Here is a 23,655-nt window from a genome sequence, read left to right as displayed (position 1 = left end):
GCTAGCTTCCTTGAAAGTATGGCCACGTCCGTGCATGTCGAGGCCTCATTTATGCACGGGGGAATGCTAACTGAATGCATATTAATTTAAAGAAAGAGAAACCAGGGGGATTGTTTTAGCATTGCACAACAACAGAAGAAGCTACGCCATAGCCTACACGGGTTTTGGTTGAAGCTAACGCTAGGCCTCTTACTTCAAACTAAGGTTCCTAATGTATTTTAAAATGTAATATATATCGCCAACCTAACAATGCTCGTTTATGGTGACCGAGTGCACACGTGTGGAGGCTAACTGGGTTATTTCCTATCAAATTGGGGTTGCTAAAGAGAAAAAAGTCGTTCCTGAGTGTTGAGGATCTAAAATAACCACAAGAGTCATGTCAGGTTTAGTTTATACATTTATTCTGATCACAGCTGTACAGGAATGCATCGTCACAGCAGAAACACAACCTAAACCCAACCATGGCACAACAGCTGTCACAACACATCCAGAACTCAACCATAAATGTACAGGCTCAATCACCTCACCTCATTTCAATGTCTATAATTATCATCATTATTATTATTCACATAGAACCATCTGTCTCTCAAATATATCTCTGTTTTTAAAGAGCATAAAAATACAAGTGGGCTTTTCATCGGGATGAACACTGGTGGTTGTTCCACTGTCTGGCCTACGTGGGGGACCAAGGAAAACCGGGGTGCCGAGGAGGAGCAGAGCCAATTTGTTACAGCGTACAGGGGGGGACTTCTACGGGCTCCGCACAAAGCTTCTCAATGGGTACAGGAGGACTGCAGACAGGGTGATTGATTTTTGGGGGAAGGGGGGGTGGGGGGGATCACTTTGGACTCACAACTCAACGTTATAAGCTACTTTCGACATAAAAGACACAAGGAGCGGAGGTTTCATAAGAAAAAAAAACACATTAAAGATGTTTGAATGGAAAACCAACAAAGAAAGAATCAAAAAATGTTTTTGAAGATATATGAGGAAACACTACCAAGGCACGGAGAGATGCAGAGGGGACAAAAACGGACACGGGAGGAGGTCAAAAGGAGGGGAGACAAGATAGAAGGTGGGCAGATTAGAGGCAGTTTCACTAACCAACACTAGAGGGAGCTCTAACAGCTGAAATACCCAGGTATATTATAAACTCTATGTATACTGGATGTACTATATAAAGCATTGAAATATAGGATTATCTTTTAAAAACACTGTTCACTGCAGCAGGACAAAAGGATACACCGCATGAGTGTGCTTGTATATATGTGTCTTTGCATGTAAATGTGTATATGTGAATGTGGAGATTCATTTCCAAGCAAACCTCCGTAGATGGAGCTAAACACCAACAAAGCGGAACACCAGCAAGATTAAAACCAATGTAGTGTGGGTGCACGTTTCTGTGCGCGTGTTTGTGTCTGTGTTTGCAAGTGTCTCAAAATCCATGGACACACATCTATATTATTGTTCTGATCATTAGAATAACTACTGTACGAGTGGGAGGACGTTGACATTAGCATCAGCAGGGACTACACACACACACACTCGCAACGACAACAACGGCAACAATAACAACAACAGCAACGACAACAACGTGGAGAGAGAGAGAGATTGACGACACACAGGTCATGAAGTCCGGCTAACCACACCCTCATACAGAAGAGGAATGGAGGCTTTGACATCGCAGGGAGGGGGACAGACTCAGAAAGCGGCCTGTCTTTCAATGTGCTTTTAAAAACTCTCTTCGGCATCTCATCTGTTCGCATCTCGTCTATCGATCTAGCTATCCATCTATCTGCCTGTCACGCCTGTCAGTCAGTTTGTGTGCTTATTTTTTTTAATTTTTTTTGTATTTTCTTTGCAAGCAATATGCTCATCTGTTTGCCTTCCCTGGTCTGACCGAGTTAGCGTCTGCGTCGGCCTTCCGGAGGTGGAGCGTGATTGTGCTTCTGGGTCCACGCGACTCGCTGGGCTGCGGAGGTCAGAGGTTGTGTGAGAGCGCCCCCCCCCCAACCCCACCCTCGCAATCGGAAGGAGCGCCAGAGCTACTGCACCGGACGAAGAGGACTCCCTCCCCCCCCTTCCTCGGGTATCACTGTACAAGGCTACATGAGAAGCGCTCACGCAGTAGTGACATGCGCACAAACACGCACGCACGCACGCACACACACACACACACACACTTAGAGCGCCAGCGTCGAGCCTTGGGAGAGTTGTCTTGATACGCCTACAGATGATGGGGGAGTGGGGGGGGGGGGCTCGTTGCAGATGGAACCTGGGCACGGATCAGTCGAGCATTGCATCCAGTTGGTCTGCCAAGTCGTCAAACATGCTGCCGATGTCGTCCAAGATGGAGACTGCAGCCTTTTTGCTGGGGAGGGAGACGACGGGATGTGAATGAAGCAAAGCAGAATGTCATAGCAACACAATAACCGGGTTTTTTGCTAAATTGTCATTGTGGCAATCGCTATAAATACACCAACCTAGTATTCTTCTCTTCGTTTTGACTTAAGGCTTTAAATACTACAACGTGCATCAGCTCTTAGCAACCGTTGCTAAGGCAGAGAATTGGGGACAAAACACTGAATTATTTATCAGATTTCTAAACTTTGTCTGCACCTGGCTTCAAACTCTGCGCTTGTATGTTTCCACAGCTGAACTTTCCGCCCCCAAAAACTGTTACAGACCACACAAACCACACTTATTTGAAACTTCTGCTTTTAGTTTTCATTTGCCACATTTACACAAACAACAAGTGGCACACTCCTAAAGGCTCTTTGGGGCCATCTCCAGTCATTATGCTAAGGCAAGCTAACCGTAGATATTATATCTTCTAATCTACTTCATGTGAAGAAAGATTTTTTTTCTATCACTTTTAGATCTTACGTACACAGTCACCAAACAGTGTCTGATGAGCAGGACTTAAACTTGGAATAACGATAAACACTTAAACAGTCCTTTTCCTCTACATCGTGTGAGGCTTTGATCCTCTCATTTTCAATTTGAAAGCCAAGTAGCCAACTCACTCATTTTGCGCGTCCTCCTCTTTGATTTTATGTTCGACAGCCTGCACAGCTGCAGCCAAGGAGGCGCTGGTCTCCTCCAAGCGATGCTGCACCTCCTCCCCCTGCTCCTCTTCCTCTGCGTGTCTCTCCAGCTCCCTCAGATTCTCCTCCTCTGCTTTCTTCCTCTCCTCCTCCTGCTCCTTCTGCCTCTTGCGCTCCCTCTCTCGCCTCCTCTCCTCCTCCTCTTTCCTCCTCTCCTCTTCCTCCTCCAACTCCCGTCCGCCCAGCAGGTCGATGGAGAGGCCGGCGATGGACGAGCGGGGGGGCTTGACCGGGTGCGGGGAGGGCGTGGAGGGGCTCTGGGCCGGGGAGGGGGAGGCGAGGGGGAGTCCCGCGGAGAGCGAGGGAGCAGACGGGCCGTCGGGAGCTGGAAGAGGAGCGGCAGAGAGCGGAGAGGAGGGCTTCGGGGCCGGGGTGGGGCTGGCTGCGGCCGGGCTGGTGGCAGCGCCACTCGGGCTCATTGCGGCCGGAGACGCTGCGGCTTTGCCCGGTTTGGGCGCCGTCGGCGGCCCGCGGGGCTTCGGGGACACGGGAGGCGGGACGCGCTTCGGCTCTGGTCCCGAGAGGAGGAGGGAGAAAGATGTCAGTTTTTGCATGGAGAAAAAAAGCAGTCAATCACGTGCATGAGGAGAGATTTCTATGGAAAATATAAATATAAATATATATATATATATGTACAAATGACAATTATAATCAGATTTTTCTAAATACAGAATTAGCATGTATTTCATAGCACATTTACATAGTAAAAAACATACCAAAGAAGAGATGCATATTTGAAAAGCTATTCAACAATAAATAGCTTCTCAAATAGTCGCATGTTTATACCCTTTGGATCGGCAACTTGATTAATGCTTTCTGAAGTTTATCTCAAAAGGTGTCGTTAAAATCAAGCAAATGTCAAGGCCATCAGTGTGCCCCCAGTGTCTCGTGTGTCTCCCTCTCCCCAGAGTTTCTCACCGGGGCTCTGTGCGGTTTCGGTACTGTCAGGCCCGGGTATGGGCACCCTGCGCGTCGGGGTTGGGGGGTCGCCTTGGGCCTTCCTCGGGGCGGTGGACGGCTTGGGTGACACCGGCGGCCTCAGAGACTTCCGAGCCTCCATCCACTCACAGCTGTCTCTGTTGGCCTCCGTCCTGTCGGGGACCTCAGACACCGGCCTCCGCCTCAGGACCACGCCGCCGTTCTGCTGCGGCTCGCCGCCGTTTTTCCGGCCGCCGTCCGTTTGGCTGCTGGGAGAGCCCAATGGGTTATTGCTTGGAACGACACTTTCTGCATGGTCACCGGTGCGCTGCCTCCTGCGCATGGTGTCAGAGCCTGTTGCCGGGGTTACTGCATTGGCATCCCCGGACGGAGGCGCCTCGGAGTCCGGCGGCTGGGGGCGCGTCCTCCTCCGCAGGGTCGTTGTGCCGTCGGCGACCTCTGAGGAGGCCACGGTGGAGCGGGGGCGAGGCTCTGGACGTTGCTGGGCTGGTGGCTGGGCCGGTTGCCGGGGTAACGGGTCGATCTCATCACCGGGGAGGCCTTCTGGCCCGCTGATGGTCCTGCGCCGGCTTAGGACATCGTCATCCTCGGATCCAAGACCGCCTGCACCTGGCTGCCGGCGAAGTACAGGCGGACTCACCTGGAGGTCACGTGATGGTTACACATAACAATGAACATTTTGAAACCGACCAATCCCAAACACACACACGCACAGACACGCACACACACACACACACACCTGTAGGTAGTTGGTGCTGCCTCCCAGATTCTTGGACAAGGTTTTGGCTCCAACCACCATGGAGGTTTCCAGCATAGCGGCGAGGCTGCGGACGCTCCCGGACGCCCCCTCTGATCTCTGCAGGCCCGCCGAGTCCTGAGACCTCAGAGCCGACCCCAGGGCGCCGCAGTCGCTGGCTCGCCGCTCGCGATAGGTCGGCAGCCCGAGCAGGCCCTCCACCTGTCCCTCCGCCTCCCCGTCTCCCCCGGTGATGGAGGAGCAGGAGCGCTTGGGCGGCGTCGGAGGCCGGCCCTTCCGGCGGGGGCGGAGGGTGACGGACGACTGGCTGCGGTTGACGGTGACGTCGTTGGGGGCGGGGTGCGTGGAGCTGCTGCGGCACACCGTGGCGTACCTAGAGTCCGACTCCGAGCCGATCAGGCTGTGAGTTCTCCGCCGCTCTTCCTCCACACTGGGCAGGCGGAGCATCGGCACCGAGGAGTCGGCCGCCGCCGCCGCCGTCTGGGTGGAGGGGCGCGGGCGAGCCCTGGGGGAGGCCTGCTGGGACCGGCCGTGTGGGGGGGTCCGCGGCGGGGTTTGCGTCGGCGCGTGGGGAGGGCTCTGTGAGTGCGGCGGAGCCGGGCGAGGTTTGGCCAGCGGGCTGGGGGCTCCGTCTCTCTGCTTCTTCGCCTCCTTCCGGGGTTCTGAGCCGGCGCTGCCTCCTGGGCTGGGTGGAGGCGTCGAGGGGCTCTGAGGAGGCTCCGAGCTCCTTTCTCCCCTTTGCAGCTCCTTCAGTCTCCTCACTCCCAACATCAGCTTCTTCTGATGGCCTGAGACGGAGAAGAGGCAGAAAAAAAAAGAATAAGAAATTGTCTCTTTGGGGATACTAGAAGAGACCATTTGTTACTATTAAATATTACATATTACAAATGGACCCTTTGACAAACAAATGTTGGTCCTTTCTCTACTAGTAGCTATGATGAGGCTAAGGCACTCATACTTCCAAGGCTCTGTATTTCTACCAGACCGTGACATTTTAATATCATATTCCCCCATTTTAATAAAGTAGCTGTTTCTTACCAAGTTTAGTAATTCCAATCTCTTGCAGATCTTCAAGGCTGATGTCAGAGACAAAGTCGATGTTTTCATACCCGTTCTGCACCAGAACCTGGTAGTACTGACTGAGACCGAGGTGAGACAGCCAGTCTGCCAGATTGGCCTAAAACACACACACAAGGACACTCGAAAACCGGCACCATGTAGAAAGCGTGTGCTCAGATCACAACATTTTGTCATTTTCATTTAGCTGTAATAGTTTCTTCTTCTAGCCGCACATGTGTTTGTGTCTATGTATATATATTTATTTATTTATTTAAAACTCAACATCTCCCCCTTTTTTTTTTACATTATATAATACTCCAAGAGCCTTACAGGCTTGTGGTCTGGCAGCCAGTCCGTGGAGGGCAGCTTGCTGATCTCTGACGTTAACTTCTTCCGATGTCCAGGCTTCATGACCCCAATTCCCGTGAGGTCCTTCAACGCAAAGCACACTTAGTTACAAAAGGAAATCGTCACAACTACTCGGGGTGTTTTCTTTCCTCTCTTAAATGCAAACAATGGCATGCGTTACACGTTGGACATCTGCACAGGCGCTGTGTGGGACATGCCCGCAGGATTATTTTGCTTTTGATAATCTCTGATGAGTGTCCCCTGCCCTCGGGGGGGGGGGAGGCGGGGGGTTTATGTCATACCACTGTGTTCGCTTCAGCGCACAAATGCAAACACACACACACACTGAAAACACACTCAAGGACAAAGACAGTTTTTACAGCCGCGTGTGAGCACAGGTATGTAAATGAAGCAGACAGAGCATGAGAAGCGACTGGTTGAGGCTCAGGACTCGGGGGGGGGGGTCGGGGTCAGGTGACAGAGACAGGAGGGTGATGATGACATCATCCACGTCAGTGGCAAGCTGATTCGAGGCCTGAGCTGGGCGCAGCCTTGACAGACAAGGGGCGGGGGGGGGCGGGGGGGGGGGCGTGAGGGGGTCAAGGGTCATGACCTTACCTCGGGGGTCATGCGGCTAATGGTGTCTAGATCATATCCCGCGGTGAGGAAGTGGGTGGTGTAGAACTGCAGCTGAAACTCACCCAGCCACGCCACTACTGCCTGCTTCTAGAACACAGAACACAGAACACTACTGGCTGCTCCGGGAGGGAGTCCACAGAGCACGGACCCGCTCCAGAACACCAGTGAGAAGACTCCTCGAGACGAAACCAGAACATAAGCTTCCATCACGATCCCGAAAGGCCACCCTGCTCTACGGGGGGAAAGTCGGGGGGGGATCCATCACCAGCAAACGCGTAACACACGTAACAGCGGACCCGCTCAGCGCGTCAGCTCGTCAGCTCGTCTTTAGCTTACAGATCAATAGCCAAGGTGCACAAAGCCGGGACGACTTTTAAAGAACAATACTGTCTCTGTTGATTCTCACATAGTGCCACTACTATGTACACATCACAGAGAGTTGTAAATGTAAAAGTATGTATGTTTTTACTAACCACTGCCATGCTTGCTATATTTAGTGAATTCATGTAGTATTGAACAATGGTGGATTAGATCCACCAATCAGGATACACTATTGCGTTCTCTCCTCTGACGGAAAAAACTGCTGTCGCCTGGCAACCGGTGGACGTGTGTTTCTTAAACACACACACACACACAGAGTTTAACCCCCCGCCTCACGTAACACACTAGGCTGGTTCTAGAACACAGAGCGGGCCGTGGTTTTTTTTTTCAGTGTGGTGTGAGGACAGGGGGGGGTAGGGGGGGGGGTGGAGGAGACAGAAGGCGAGACAGAGACTCGACGTGTCTGTCTCCCGTGCCTGTCTCCATGGTGACACACTCGCATGCCCATCTTCAGGTTGCCGTCTGTTCAGGTGCCGCACACAGCCGCCGCCCCCCCCGCTGTGCCCGCTGAACACACCCCTGAAGATGTCTTTCTCTCAAACCAAAGCACCGGTTTAGAGAGAAACAGGAGGCAACAGAAAGAGAGGAGGATGCTCCAGGGTGAACCACCAATCGGGCCAACCCCGAGGACTCACCTTCCCATCATCCTCTTCTGCCTTCCGCTCAAAGGACCGCTGCTCGAGAGCCGCGCCGCTGGGAGAGCCTGTGGTCGGAGAGGAAGAGGAGGGGAGGGAAGGAAACGTGTTACTGTGGTCTACCTCTTTTGTTGATTACAATACATTAGATAAACAATTACCTATTAGTCGGTATGTAGTATAGATAATATAACCCTAACCCACCCAAACTTTTCTTCACTTCTGCGGACAGTGCACAGGAACAATTCAAATGCCTTACTAACTTATAATACTAATAATGAGACTTTTAGCACCGTTAGCGTCGTTGTCTGTATTCTTAGTTCCTCTCCTCCGGCTCCTCCGTTGCCTCTGTAGACACCCGTGAGCGGAGGCAATCAACACTTACGCCATTATGCATGTGATTATCGTTAATAGCTGATTTAAATTCAAATGTATGTTTCAAGTGAAGAGAGATGTAGGTTTGGCAGCCCGTATTTATGAGGAATATGACATTTACTTATCATCTTTTAAAGAGTTTAAAGAGTTCAATTGTATACAAGTGTTTTTGGGGGTCTTTTAATAGTAAATCTGGGTAAAGAATAGACACATGTGAACAAGCATGTTTGCAACGTGCACTGGTCATGTTATGAGGAGTAGTGTGTGGTCCGTCACGAGGACTCTGGCAGTGTTCCGGGTTGGCCGGGCCCTGTGGTGCTGTTTCAGCGCGACACTTCCCACGTATCACTTAAACCGGTAGAACGACAGCAGGCTAAAATATGCTAATTTATCAGCTTCCGTAAAAGCGGATTGGAGAAAACAAAGATTGTTTCCGATATGAGCAGACAGGCGGTCTTTAGAGGGCCCGGGTTGATTTAAAGAGAACTGAGGAAAGAAATGATTCCTAAAAGCAAATATCAAAATAATCCCAGAGGCACCTGTTTTCTACTTTGATCAATGTCCTCACTTTACTACAGACAGAGTGCTGTTTGAAAAATCCCCAGTGGTATATTTTATTGTATTAACGGCAACGACAGACTTTGAAACTATCTGTTTGAATCAATGTCATGGAAATGACACAAATTCGAGTAAAGCCAAAGCTGTTTCAGGTTGCATTTGGGTGCTTCAGTGCTCACCCGTTGACTGCTCAACGGACTGCGACTGCTCCAGGAGATGCTCCTTGGCCTTCACCGACTGGGCCAGCACGGTGGCCAGGAGCTGAAACACAAAGACACACACACACACACACACACGCAAAATAAAACATTTTTCTCGAGCGCAATAGTTCACGTCGGAAGTCGTCCCTCGTGACTCAGCTCAGAGGACGAGATGCACACGTAGATTCTGGCTTCTGAGCCTCTTCCGTCTGCATTTCCTGCGGTTCAGCTACAGCAGATGCAGCTAAAACCTAATCTGCTGATTAACTTTTATTTAAAGACAGTACTTTGTAAGAGTATGTTAAAGCTGTTAGAGACCTGCAGGGCTACATCAAAGCCCCGTTTAACCCTTAAAAAAAAACTTAAAAATCATATCAATATTAAATAAAAAAGTTAGCAAAATTAAAATGTCTGTAGATTCATGTGTTCAGGCCAATCACGTATGCGTTTGTAGACAACCTTCAAGTACATATTTACATGCATAAAATATTATTTTCAGAGATGGTTAAACTAATCCGACACAAAGGAAAGGAGGTAACATGCAAAAAGATGTTCAGGGAATCGAACTGTAATAAGCTGCAAAAGTTTCTGCAGGCTAAAAAGGTGGACAATTACCTTTGAGGCTTAATCTTATTGGGTCTCTGATTGAAAACAAGACAAATGAGGCCACAGTCTTTAATGCATCTACACTGATGAAACATGTGAATCTCACTACAGGAAGAACAAACTGAGCAGGAAGCAGAATTGTGGTTAACCTGCTGTGTTTTTTTTTTCTTTCTTCTGTTTCCCAGAATTGTGCTTGTTGTTTTGTAAAGATCCCCGTAGCGCGCCCTCTCTCACCTTCACCCCTTCGGCCTGCGCGTGCAGCCCCGGGGCGTTGAGCCCGTGCGTGTTGACCCCGGGCGTGGACGCCGGGTGGGGACTGGGCACCGGCGTGGTCAGGACGTGCGTGTTTCCAGAGCTCTGCAGGCTGCTGGTCGACCGCACGCTGCCGATGCTGCCCACGCTGCCGCTGCGTTCCGCAGCTACCGCACACACACACACACACACACACACACACATTACGGTCTGCAGTATTTATTACACACCAAGTCCTCAGAACATGCCTCAGTGCGTGGAGCTTTGCACTGTTACCCCCCCCCCCCCCCCCCATTAAAACCACACTTGTCAGGTTACCTGCCAGCGGTTTGCGTAGCACCCAGATGTCCTCACTGCAGCCACTCGGGTGGCCCAGGGTCGGGGACCCTTGAGGACTCAGCTCCGCGGTCCTCGAACCTGTCACACACACACACACATATGCACGTACGCGGGCACGCATGCACGCACACGCAAACACATTTGTTACTGCCGCCTCTTTACTTTTACTTTTGAAAGAAACCTCTTAGTCAAAAGTGCAACAACTAATCAGTGGCCTCGCAGCCCATTTGGTTATTCGGGTGGTTTCATTCATATGAATGTAAAATATATAAATGTATAAAAATGTGTTAAAACTGTTGGATGAACACCAGCAAACAGTCACACAGAAGAACACACACTTCCACGTTCATAAATACGTAATTATTCATAGCGGTTACACTGCCTCTAAGTGTTAATGATGTTGAGTCTTGTAAAGCTCCACAATTCCACTCAGGCATGTCCATCATACGATGTCTGCACAATACAAGCACTGTGCAGAACACAATGGCTTTATTCTAACTAAAATACAACATCAAATGCAACACTTGAAGCTTTGCATATGTTTATGGATCTCTAAACGACGCCTCTCTGATTTGATATAATATATAAGAATGTGAAGATATATAAATGGTGCCATAAATGTATTTTTTCAGGGTCAGTCCACTCAAATGACAAATAAGCTATTCCAGTACAGGGAAAATAAAAACGGATGCCACATGGAAAAAAATATGATTAAAATGTGAAAAATGCCTGGTTGGTTAGGATAACAGCTATTTTTATTTTATATTTTTATTTCATAATAATTAGTAAGTGGCTGCAGCACTTTATTGCCAAAGCACGAGGAGTAGGTGAGAAAGCGTCTAACAAGTTCCATATTTGTGTCATCAGGGTGAACTGATCCTTTGATATATACTTATATATTTGACTTATTTACATACATTTCACTTATTAAATATTACAAGCAACTAGATGATAAGCGTGGAAAGGATGCTTATCTGTGATTTAACGTGATCCTACAGTATGTACCTGTCTGACTCTGCTGCTCCTGAGAAGTGGAGAGAGGAGGAGGAGGAGCAGGAGGAGGAGGAGGAGGAGGAGTGGACAGAGCAGGAGTAGACAGCGAAGGAGGAGAGATGGGAAAAGGAACGTACCCAAACGAGGAGAACCGAGGGAGGGACAGTGAGTCGGCGTGATGGGGAGGAGGGGGAGGCAGATGCAGATGCAGGGGGAGGACTTTGGAGGGGGGGTATGAGTGTCCGTTGGCGGTGGTAATGGGGCAGGGGTTGGGCCTGCGGAGCAGGAGGGTGTGGCAATGCTGGGACGGGGAGTGACCTGGACATGAGCCAGGAGGGGGGGGGGGGAGGTGCAAAAACGACGACACAACAACAACAACTGATCAGTCAACTTGAAACAAAACAAATCTAATAAGATCCAAAAATGCACCAAAATAACAACTGATTAAAATCAAAATATGAGAAAAGAATACATCCATATATCCACAGGGAATATATCTCTTTAAATTATGATATAATATACCTAGGGTAACAAAGCACACAAACAAAATGAACAAAAGCATCACAATCTAGCGGAGCGGGTTGGTTGGACGGGATTGATAATTAGGAAGAATAGAGGAAGTTTGACAGCCAATAGGGGACAGTATTGATCGATGGAGATGATTGACAGGTTGGGGAAACAAACTAAAGAGACCGATGAGGCTGCGGCTAGCTACGACTAATGATCAGCTACAGCTGCAGAACAGCTGCCGAACTCACACACATCCTGCCACCCATACCCCCCGCGCACACATACAGCTGTGATGTGAGTGGTCACCTGCCCTCTTGATGACTTCCACCATGTTGGACGGGAAGTAGCCGACGCGGTCATTTCCTGTGCGGTTGTCATGAATACAGCCTTTCCACCGGCCATCAGAGTGCTGCTCCAGAACCTGTCAACACACACACACACACAAAACGCACAAAGACCATTCCGTTTACAAGAATAAGACGATATGCTTTTAATTAATAAAATGACCATGTGGCAAAGTAGTGATTTACACCATTTGGGGGAGCATTAAAACATACAATATATATTTCTGAGCTTGTAAACACCTTAGTATTATGCATGTGGGTTGCTAGGTAACACAGTCGCACCACCCACTCAAAATAAATCAACTATCTAAACAGCAAATTACAGTACCATTATGGGCTGTGATATATCATGAACAAAGAAAAAAAGTGGGTTTTTTTCTGCATACATAGAGGGACATCTGTGTTTCAGGGTGCAGTTAAAGTTTTAATCTCGAAGGTCTCTGATTGGATCTCAGTTGCGTCAGCAATGGCCTCCATACAGAGAGACAAGAATTTCTTTCACACGTTTGAATTGAAAAAAAAAGAAAAATCCTTATTATTAACATCACGTAGGCCTACAAATATACGTGATTGTGTGTACAGCTCAAAAATCTAAATGTATTATGTGCTTCAAAATGATTAATAAATATCTATTTAAGCTCACCGAACTGACGCTAACGCCATTAGCACGTCTAAATAGGTCATGTACGGGTCAACATATCAGCACGCTAACGTTAGCACGGTAACATGTGCTGTTACAGCATTCTAAACCGATGAGCACCAGGTTGAGTAACACACAGCACTTGGTTCAATCATCAGATCCACGTACCGTGATAATGTCTCCAGCTTTGATGTTGAGGCTGGTGAGGTCGTAGTTGTTGCAGTAATCCTTCAACGCGCGCACCTGCATCGCGGCCGAGGCATCTGCAACACATTGCACGCTCCCTTTGTAATCACCCCAATTGGATTTAAGTCCCAGTCATTTAAAGTGGCTATTTGGTGTTAAAACCACTGGTGGTTCCTGGGTGGTGGAACGGTGGCACTTAATTGAGGGGTAGTTTGCTGTCGCCCTCTCACCTCTCAGCAGCTGTTTGATCTCCCGGCTGGCCTGTGTGGTGGTGAACTGGTTCACGATGTCCAGGGCAGTTTGACTCAGGGTATTTCTCACCCCTGCGCTGATGCCGCTCTGGATGGAGGCGGAGGAGATGTGAAAGTCACAAAAACAGCTGATATTAGTGGACGGTTGGAGGAGAGCGAGGCCGCTTCGGCAACAATCGCTTTAGGTGAACGGGTCAAACAGGCGGGACGGTGTAGCCGGCGAGAGGGACAGGCGGACTCACATCCAGCAGCAGACGCACTACCTCTGTCTTCCCACAGAGGGCTGCCTGATGCAGCGCTGTGCCGGACTCCGACTGTCTGTTTATGTCAATGCCGGCCTGAATCAGCAACCTGCAGCACAGAATAATGATACAGTTAACCGTTATTTGCATGGCAGCTCTCACGACGCTATTTCATCAAAGTGCTTGTGTAGAATAGGAGATTTAGACTCAGTCCAATGCAAAGAAACACGAACAAGGGAATACCCTTTAGACCGTTAACAGATTCCTAGAGAATAATTGTTACTCTGGAGTTTAAATCCGATTAGATGAGTCGGAGCCATTTGGCATCTAAAGATAGACACACGCTGAGACTCAAAGTTGTCAGTCGCACCGAATGACATCTATGTGTCCGTTCTTGGCGGCGAGATGGAGAGGTGACACTCCGTTGGGGTCGGAGGGTTTCGGTTCCAGCATGGCTGCACACATGTTACTGCTGAGCAGGAGCTGGACCACCTAAAAAACACACCAAAAATACCACCAAACAGGAAATTATACATTCATGTGGAATCTGATTTCATTTCAATTAATAGCGTGAAACCTTTGGCAAAATTCCATTTAATCAAATCAAGTCACTGCTGCAGAAACCGTGCGCCTTCACTTCTGGCTGCCAATGTTTTTGAATATATCAGCATCTTAATGTTAAATTGGTCCCACTTATTTTCTATGTGTTCCCCAGGATCGGATGTTTAAAAGTGCTACCCGAGGTTTTGTCACGAATACAGTGTGTGATCGGATTTGTTGCGGATATCTGTTAATTATCTTATATGTGAGGTCTTGTTTCATTTTAAGGCGTATTTTGTGTTGACTGTCTTAAGTTGTCTTAAATGTCGGATTTTCTGTATTTTCAGCGTGTTTTTGTTGTATCTAAGTCAGCAACGTTTTTTTTTTCTTCGTCTGTTTCCTTTTTTTGGGAGTGCGTCTCCGGGTCAAAGGTACGTGAGGCCTTTCGGTTCAGTGTACTCACTCCGACGCGACCAAATTCACAGGCGAGGTCCAGCGGCGTTTTCCCCGCCGAGTCTGAGATGCACGGGTTGGACTGGTGTTGCAGCAACATCTCCGACTATAAAAACACGCAAATCTTACTGGCACCTCTGATTTTCCTCGCTTGGACCAACCACAAATCGTGCATGCATCCTGGGGCACACATAATGCGCATCATAGAGCACACACACACACACGCGCGCGCGCGTTACCCCGTCATAGTGTCCGTGCTGAGCTGATAGGTGCAGAGGAATCTGTCCTTCATCTGACTGTCCGTTGACCGATGAGCCTGACTTCAGCAGCATTTTCATCGGTTCGGTCTTCCCCTGCCACGCGGCGTAATGCAGAGGACGCATCCCTACACGCGCACAAATACACAAACGCACACAGAAACACACGCAGAAGAGGACAGCACGATAAAACTCGGGAGCCCACAAGGACATGCAGAGGTACATAGAGGAAGATGAAGATATAAGGACACGTGAGTATGAACACATCCAGGTATCGTTGTTTCTATGGGCAGACCAACACAAAAAGGCTGACGTGTGTGTAGTGTTGCCTCTACGACAGTTGTGGCTGGTTAATTTCCCTTTAAACTAAACCGCTTTATTGCAAGTTGCAGAGACACTGAGGTGTGAAGTTTTGTGGTTACTACTAAAACCAGCGCTGCAACAGCCACCACTACGAAGCTCAGAGATGCGGCGAACTGAAGGTCTTTGGGTTTAGGACCGCTGGCTTGACAAAACAAGCTTTTTTTTATTTTATCTTCTGACAATCTATGATGGATGGAATAATGAAAAAAAACAACCAGTAGGCCAATAAATAATGACCGCCGTTAATTTCATGCCTGTTGTGAAAGCAGTTTTGGCAAACATTTCTGTAATATCGGTTTTTCGCTGTGGCAACAGATTGAGGCACATTTTCTCAGTGTCCCCCCCGGGACTCGCCATCATACTGTTGTTGACACGCTGGTGACCTTTTGTGACCTTTTGTGACCGTTGGAGCGCGTACTCGTGGGACGACGCGGACAAACCGCTTCCCAGACAACGGGGCGAAAGCAGAAACGCCCTTTGAGTGCCTGAACCAAGACTCTAAAGAACCAAGGTGCAGGTAACACGGCACAACCAAATCCACCACGGAATCAGAACCAGAGCGCCTCTAACCAGGAGACATCAAACGCCACTTTCTATTTGTCGGCCCGTAAGGACCATGTGAGTATGTTTATCATGGCCGGGACCCAAGACCCTCGGCCTTAACACCAGCGATGAGCCGCATCGTCAAGCAGAATAAAGAGCCCCCCCCAACCCCCCCACCCCAGACTTAGAAGGGATATTTTTTAGATAGTGTGCAGGAGACGATTTCACTTGGACTCATCTCAGAGAAATAGAGAAGCTGGACTCGTTTGAAGACGTGTGGGGGGGAGACTCTGCGACGGGTCGACGTGACCAACGCTGCCTCGATTCAGGAGGTTCTTGTGCAGGATTTTCTAGAAGAAACACGACACTTTCTAACCGGCGGTGGGTGCGGGGGAGTCCGCCCATTTGATTCTGAACGCCCGCTTGTAGAGATATTGGGATTCATACGTCCCGTGTGAATCTCTGTCACGGTGCTTCATTCGTCGGACGCTCGTGTGTGAATCGTGAGAAGATCTTAAAACAAGAGGACCACGAGGGCTGTAAATGCTCCACAGAAACAAGACAAATACTGTTATCTGAAGCTGGAAATACCCGACACTGTCTTCCTAGAATTGTTCCTGCCAGGGTTTGTCAACACACAATACCTTTTGTGCGTGGGATCTATTCTCGGACAGGAAATCAAGCCCAGAGGCTCAGGCCTGCAGGTCAGTGACCTTACGTTGGCACCTCTGCAAAACAAACAATTTGGTAGTCGCACGTGATGTGGTCTGCACTTCCAAGTAAACAGTCAAACACGTGCCCACTATAGACGTATTTCCTTCAGCCGATGGTTTGTGGACTGGCATATGGACGGGTTTCGGTTCGGTGTTTGTTCGGCCGTCGCCATAACGACCGAACCGCGTATCCATAGGCGCTGAACGACGCCCTTCAATTCATATTGGCAGCGCTCAAAGAACCCATCAAATGAGAGTCCGATGCGATCACACTGGCAAGCAGAGGAAATGCCGGGTTGGGACCACCTGGCAGTCATCTCTGTTGAGAGCCATACTGGGGACGACTGAGCCGACTGGGTGCGTGGAGGCAGGAGGCCTACATCCTGGAGGGATTATATCTCCCATCTGCCCTGAGATTTCTTCATCTTTTTTTTTTTTTCTTTCTTTTTTTTCTGGAATCTGCCAGTACGAGACGGGCAAATATGCAGCTCTGCTTCCGCTTGGCTCCCGGTCCTGCAGCCCTGAAGCGCTTCTATTGTCTATTGTTTGCTGTGCACGGAAATCTGTCACCGTGTGTAAATACCGTATACTGTGACGGTTTATTGCATTTTAAAACGAGCCTCACTTTTTTTTCAGTTACACGGGGCAAGCCGGAAATATTCTGTGACTGTTGTCTGGCCATCTGTGTGGGCTTTGTACTTTGTTTTATTGCAACACAGTGACTCGTGAGGACACCTAAATGTGTGTGTGTGTGTGTGTGTGTGTTCTTACCTTTATTGTCTTTGATATCCACTGCTGCCTGGGCCTCAAGCAGCAGAGAGATCAGCTCCTTGTTACCACTTAGAGCAGCATGGTGCAGCGGTGCCAACCTTCACACAGACACGGATAAGGTTTTATATAAATACACATATTCACAAACGGAGTGTGAAATCAGAGCATAACTGAAATAATCTTCAGCGTAGTGCAGCTCCGCCCATCAGCTCGGCCTGAGCGACAGGGAGGGGGGGGAGGGGGGGGGGGGCAAATGACCTACTTCCATTAATAAGCAATCTCTCTACCCCAGAGCAAAGCATGCACACAACGCCTCACTGTGTGTGTGTGTGTGTGTGTGTGTGTGTGTGTCTAATGGATCCCTGATGAATTTAAGGGCTGGGCCCTGCAGTCAAATCAACCAATCATCAGTCATAACACAAGGAGTTTGGTCCAATTATCCGATTCCAATCGCCACAATGAAAAGATCTCGTGTTATCGGATTGGGGCCCCGAATGGAACACAATCACAAACCAAGCATGTGCACATAAAAAGGGCCTAACCACTCCGAGGTCTAAATATAGCCGACGTCCATAGCTGTGCGTTCAGAGTTGACGAGAGAACATTTTTTTGGAGCAAATTGAGAGCCGAGGAATTATGGGTAATTAAATAAAGTCTAAGAGGCCCAAGGGGGTGAGGGGGGGGAGGGGGGGGGTTTGAAGGTGTGGCACAAACTAGATAATGAAGCTGCGGTGCGATACTACTACGAGCCAGAGTGAAGTACTACAACGCGGTAACAGGTTTCGCTGGTGCTAGATACGAAGGTTCTGGTTCGGAGTTAACGAAACACACAATTGATTGTGGTTGCGGTCGTTTATGTTTTATTTATGTACTTCTCTGTGCGTTTTCGGGGACACATGGGTACTTAAAAGCCAATGAAGCTGATTCTGATGATACGCTAGGGAAAAACATATAATGAATCCATCCTGCAAAAAGAAACAACGGATTCTACACACGGTCTTTCACAGAGTTTTTCGCATTTTTATTGAAGGGAGGAGGGTCTGACCTATGGGGCAGAAACAGCTGCAGCACTGAGTCCTGAGAACCGGAAATGACTCTTTTTGAGCATTTTTTAATTGTAATAAATACGGTGGTTAAACTAGAATAAAATTTGAGCTTTGAGGTTTGTTTCACTGAAATAATCAAGAATGTAAAACGAGAATCAGAGCAAACCCAATGTGATATACATTAAACTTCATTAGCCACGACCTTATGTCACAAATAACAAGGTCATAATACATTTAAAGACATGATATTATGTCAAGAGGACAGAAGGAAAGCAAAATAAACTGAGAAAGGATGAAGGAGAGAAGGTAAAAAGAATAGAATCGGGGGAAAAACCGAAGAATGAGTGAAATGAACCTTGTTGAACAAGTTGATGGCAATGTGGAACAATAGGAAGGGGAACATGAATCAGAGGAGCTGGAGTCCCTCACCCATCGGCATCCTGGATGTTGACGTTCACCCGCTTTGCAGCTCCGAGGAGCTCTGAAACCCAGAAGAGACACGCAAGAGAATGAGAGACCAAAGAAAGGGGGGGGGCAGGGGGGGGGAAACTAACTCACGACAGAAACAGCCACCGTTTAAATCTAATGTGAATCCGCTGATGAACGCATCCCCTCTCTGTTTTGTGAGACACTTGTGCACCCTGTGCAACGGTTTCTTCACTTGCAGCAACAGCAGCAGACGTCGAGGAGAAGAGATGAAGATGCTGACGTGTTGAAAAGTTCACCAATATTATACATTCTGAAAATGTGCAGTGAGGGGGTTTTCTATATTTATAACAATTACAATACGGGCTTGTTCCCCTCCATTGTTACTAATGTAAACAAACTTATTAAAAGACCGCAGTGATGCATTTCAGTAAAGGGAGGTTTTACTGAGCACCTTCAGTTAATCGTATTTTGGGAAATCTGATTGAGATTTAGATGAAAGATTGATTCCTGTTCGTTTAGTGTGTTTTTAGTGTGTCCGGGTGTGTGTACATCCTTTGTGTAGATCCGTAAATGGGTGTCTGGGTTTGTGATTACGTGAATAGGAATCAGAAAGGACAAAAACTCACAAAAACCAACACACAACCCTCAGGAAAAGGACGCAGAGAGAACGGCTTGTTCGTCTCAACTTTTTTGTTTTTTTTTTGTTGGTCAAACCCTCATAATCCACGGGCTGTAATCTGTAGCTGTTCTGTAATCTGGGGGAAAAGCTTCTCCTTCTCTCTACAGCTCGATCTGCACTTTATCCCCTCATCCTGCTCTCACACTCTAATTTTTGCTGTAATTTGCTAAAGAGCGCTTGCTGGCGATCGGTAGCGGTGCTGTTGTCTGTTTACACTCTGACTTGTGTATCCGTGCACGTGCAGGTCCCCCCCCCCCCCCCCCCCCCCCACCTACATCTATCTTGCACTAAAACTACAAATCAACACCCGCGCCCAGCCAACCCCCCCTTCACACACAGCAGATGAATCAATGAGTGCAGATATCCGTGTCACCATCAGGGAGTCACATGACCCCACGCCTCCAAACCCATGATGAAATATCCTTTTTTCACTGCACGGGTCACCTAACATCACTTCACACCCCCCCTCCCCCCTTCTGACCCCAAACCACACTGTATATCAATCAAATACTCAGAAGAGGTGTCCCGCTCCAAACTGGTTTTCATCTATATACTTCACACGTACTTCACTGTGTGGATGGAGCAGGGCTCACCGTTTCCTTTCCTTTCTTCTCACGATCATTTTCGGGCATAACACCACAACAAAGCCCCTGTTACCACGGTAACCCCCCCAATGTGTGCCACCCCCACGGGCCTGTCAATCACTTGGCCCCGGGATTACCGTGACACTAATTTTGTAGCATCCCCCACAAATCGCGACCAGTTCACTGGTAAACAGACGTTTACTTTGAAGTGAAATCATGATCATCTGTATTTTTTTTGTTTTTTTTTATTTCAAACAGACGAGCTGGTAGCTGCTGGCAAGGCAACCTTCGGGCATGAGAGGGGGCGGATTCCCAAAACCTCAGGAGAGGTGACGTGGAGGGTTCCTCAAGGGTTCTCATTACCAGAAAATGTTCTGAGGTCCAGTTTCCCTCCCCAAGCGTCTCCAGTTTGAGCGTCACACGTTGCCTAAAACAAACCGGACGGTTGCACGTGTGTGTTCACAATATGCCGACGCCACACTTTGATCAAAGGTCCACACACACACACACACACACACACACACACACACACCAGTCATGTACAACGGGAGTTACAAATGGGATGGGTGGGGGGGGGGGGGGCTTCTCACATCTCCAAGATAAAAATAAGGACACCATTACCAATTGGTACATAACCTGTGTAACTAATGCACACTCTCTGAATGACCAAGATATTTGTTATCAATGGATAAGTATATGTAAATATCAGTATATATACAGGGGTTCATGATATGTCCGACATTGCCTCTCAGCTGCTACTCTGAACATCATCACTGATAATAATGAACACCTGATGTGTCGGGTGTGTCTGCTGTAATTGTGTGCGTTTGAGGTGTTTGTGTGTGTGTGTGTGTGTGTGTGATTCTCCAGCAGAGAAACCAAGGGCTCCTGTTTAATTATTCACACATAAACCTGGAGTCATACAGTCACCTTCTCACACACACACACACACGGTGCTGCACACACACCGTCCACCACTCTCCCTTTAACCCCTCTCCATCACTTCCTGTCCCTTTATCGCACCGCTTCTGTTCTGCATTCTCACTCTCATCCTCTCCCATTCTGGACCTCCTCCTCACCCCTCGTGTCCCTCACCCTCCAACCACCTCCCCCTTTCTCTTTGTCAGTGTGCAGCGGACTGAGCACTCAGAGCTGATCCGTTCTGGCGTTTGAGGAGAAGCATTTTTCATGGCACTGCTGGAATGTCCAGAGACCGACACACCAGAGGAGACAAGCAGAGGAGGAAGGAGAGAGGAGAGAAGAGGGGAGACAAGGTTTGGGTGGAGGGAAGGAGATGAGACAATGACAGAGGAGAGAAAAACGATAGAAGGATAGAAGAGCAGGTAGAGAAGGGAAGATGGGAGGAGACAAGGAAAGAGGTGAGAAGTGGAGACAAGTATATGCGATTGAACAAGAGGAGAGGTAAGTAGACGAGGATAGAGGAGAGGAGACGTTAAATCAGAGAGGGGAAAGTGAGGACAGGAGCGTAAAAACAGGGGAAGGTGTAAAACTGAATTTGGGGGAAGATGAGGAGAGGAAAAGAGGAAGCGGAGGAGGCACCAGGAGGTGAGGAGGAGATCAATGCAGAGAAGAGAATTGAAAGGGTCCTGGTAATGAAATGGGGGAGAAGGAGAGCAGTTCCAAGGCTGTAATTGAAATCTAATTATCACCTCAAGTCCCAGCTGACTCTACGTCAAACACCGTGCACAGACACACACACACACACACACACACACACACGCACACATATTTGTGCACGTGTACTCGTACCATCACCAAATTATTACCACTAACATCTGGCATCTTCACACACCACTAATCCCCCTGTCCCGGGAGCAGTGTAGGACCTTTGTGTACTTCCACCTCCCTTTCTCTCTCACACACACACAAACACACAAACCGACACACAGACAAATGCACGCATCCTCCTTCCTGGTGTGCACACATACGCATTTTTGTGCATTCATGCAGAAACACACACGGTCAATGGTGGAAGATGGGGAACAAGCATCCTCCTAATTTCTCATTTTTTTCCCTGATCACTGTTCTCACACATGTGCAACGTCATCACTATCACGCACTCAACGTCATAGCAGACACACACACAAACGCACACACAAACGCACACACCTATGCAGGAGAAAAGACACGCACACACAACCATAGAACAGCATTTAGGATAAATGGCAGCACATCCGATTTAGCCTGCACTGTCCTGACCTCGTAATGACAAGCGCGTGTGCGTGTGTGTGTGTGTGTGTGTGTGTGTGCGTGCGTGTATGTGCGTGTGACAGGACGATGGAGGGATACTGACTGGCTTTCCCTGGCCGAGGTCTCTGTAGAAGCCGCTGAGCGGTCAGCAGGTCCTCGGTCTTCGCGGCCTGGAGCAGCTCCTGGTCCTTCCCCATGTCCCCTCCGTCCCTCCCACTCCCTCCGCCGCCCTCTCTTCCGCCGAGCGACCCTCCCTCCGCCGCCCTCTCTTCCGCTGAGCGACCCTCTCTCCTCCGCTAATCCGCCGCTACATCCTGCCGCCGCTCCGGGCCTCCCTCTGGAGATGAGGCGCGGAGGGGTTGCTGCCCGCCCCGGGGAGTGGGATGCTCCGGTTGGGCCAGGAGACCGGCGCTCTTCTCCTCCCTGCACGGTACCTTCAACCCTCCCTTCCTCCCCCCCCCCCCCGCACCGCACACTCCCTCCCGAACGACCGGACCCCGCGCGCGCGAGCGCGCTCTCTCTCTCTGCGAAAAAAAAGGAGAGGAGACGCGACGAATTCCACCGATCCGACCCCCGCGCGGTCTACGTGCGTGCGGTGGAGCTGATGTTCAGCGTGTGACCGCTGCGACGCATGCCGGACCAGCTCGCGCCAGCTCCAGCGCGCACACGCACACGCACACACGCAGTCACTGTCACGTATGGCATTACATAAACACGAGCTACTTGTGCGCGCGACGCTCCAGCTGTTGTAATCCCGGTCCGCGGGTTTCCGCGCGCGTGCGTGCGTGCGTGCGGACGAGTCAGAGGAGGTCGTTTGACCAAACAGTAGATGTGCTCAGTCGCGAGCAGGAGGCGAAATCAGTGCGCGGGGCAGTGGGAGTGGACCACGAGACACTCAGATAGACAACATTGTCCCAAAATGAATCTGTCAGTATTGATTTATATCTTGCATATAGCCTATTATGATCTGCCTTTTATTATCCTCACATCTTTTTTTTTTACTTACTTACTTTCATATATGTTACTCTAATAAATGTTCTCAATGCACGTCTAATGCAAAACACATGTAATTGCGGTGTTGTTTTAAGGTGCAACACAAATAAACTGACCTCCCTTCAATGTGTGTCGTCGTGGTGATGGTTCTACATCAACGTTGTTTAAGGTTAATGAGGCAGGGATAATTTGAGGACAGGAAAAGTGTGTGTGTGTGTGTGTGTGTGTGTGTGTGTGTGTGTGTGTGTGTGTGTGTGTCCCTGATGCACAGCTAATTTAGACTAAAGGGGCCACTGGCAGTCAGATTTAGGACAGGAAGTGGAACGAACGACAGAAGACTTGTACTCAATCAAACTGTGTGTGTGTGTGTGTGTATGTGTGTGTGTGTGTGTGTGTGTGTGTGTGTCCGAATTTGTGTCCTGACACATATCTGATTGGCAGATCGTTTTTTTTACAGTTGACAGCTTGAGCCACGCCCCTCTCCGCACACTCATTCACTGGTGTGGTTTAAATGAAGAATTGTATTTGAGGATGAGTTGCATCCCAGTGCCATGCGGTATAACTCTATTTCAGCATGAAATAGAGCCTCTTTTTAGTAGTTCTCATTTTAGTGCAAAAGAAAATAACAGCTGCAGAACACAAATATTTGTTTCTCTTCATGGAGTATAACTTTTTTTTCTGAAGTAACACTTTAACGTTCGCGGGAACACTT

General features: G+C 48.8%; 1 protein-coding gene across 5 annotated transcripts; it reads right to left on the bottom strand.

Annotated features, from left to right (window-relative positions):
• Nucleotides 1-379: 379 nt before the first annotated feature.
• si:dkeyp-9d4.3 (caskin-1) lies at nt 380-22,768 on the bottom strand. Of its 5 annotated transcripts, none has more exons than XM_062564787.1 (22): nt 22,054-22,768; nt 18,477-18,528; nt 17,002-17,099; nt 14,594-14,739; nt 14,365-14,460; nt 13,732-13,853; nt 13,362-13,470; nt 13,099-13,207; nt 12,851-12,945; nt 12,005-12,119; nt 11,201-11,506; nt 10,175-10,273; nt 9,839-10,023; nt 8,978-9,059; nt 7,866-7,933; nt 6,829-6,936; nt 6,193-6,294; nt 5,842-5,980; nt 4,786-5,591; nt 4,026-4,659; nt 3,027-3,618; nt 380-2,371 (listed from the first exon to the last, which is right to left on the bottom strand). In XM_062564787.1, the coding sequence occupies exons 1-22, from the start codon at nt 22,145-22,147 to the stop codon at nt 2,287-2,289; spliced, it is 4,242 nt and encodes a 1,413-aa protein (XP_062420771.1). In that variant the 5' UTR covers nt 22,148-22,768; the 3' UTR covers nt 380-2,286. The 5 variants fall into 5 exon arrangements, with proteins under 5 accessions (XP_062420771.1, XP_037326778.2, XP_062420772.1 ...); XM_037470881.2 differs by having other exon boundaries at nt 4,026-4,686; nt 22,054-22,765; XM_062564788.1 differs by lacking the exon at nt 6,829-6,936 and having other exon boundaries at nt 4,026-4,686; nt 22,054-22,765.
• Nucleotides 22,769-23,655: the final 887 nt, after the last annotated feature.

This window comes from Pungitius pungitius, chromosome 9 (assembly GCF_949316345.1).
Source record: "Pungitius pungitius chromosome 9, fPunPun2.1, whole genome shotgun sequence".
NCBI lineage: Eukaryota > Metazoa > Chordata > Actinopteri > Perciformes > Gasterosteidae > Pungitius > Pungitius pungitius.
Note: the sequence above shows the minus strand (reverse complement) of the source record. Positions and strands in the feature narration are given on the sequence as shown.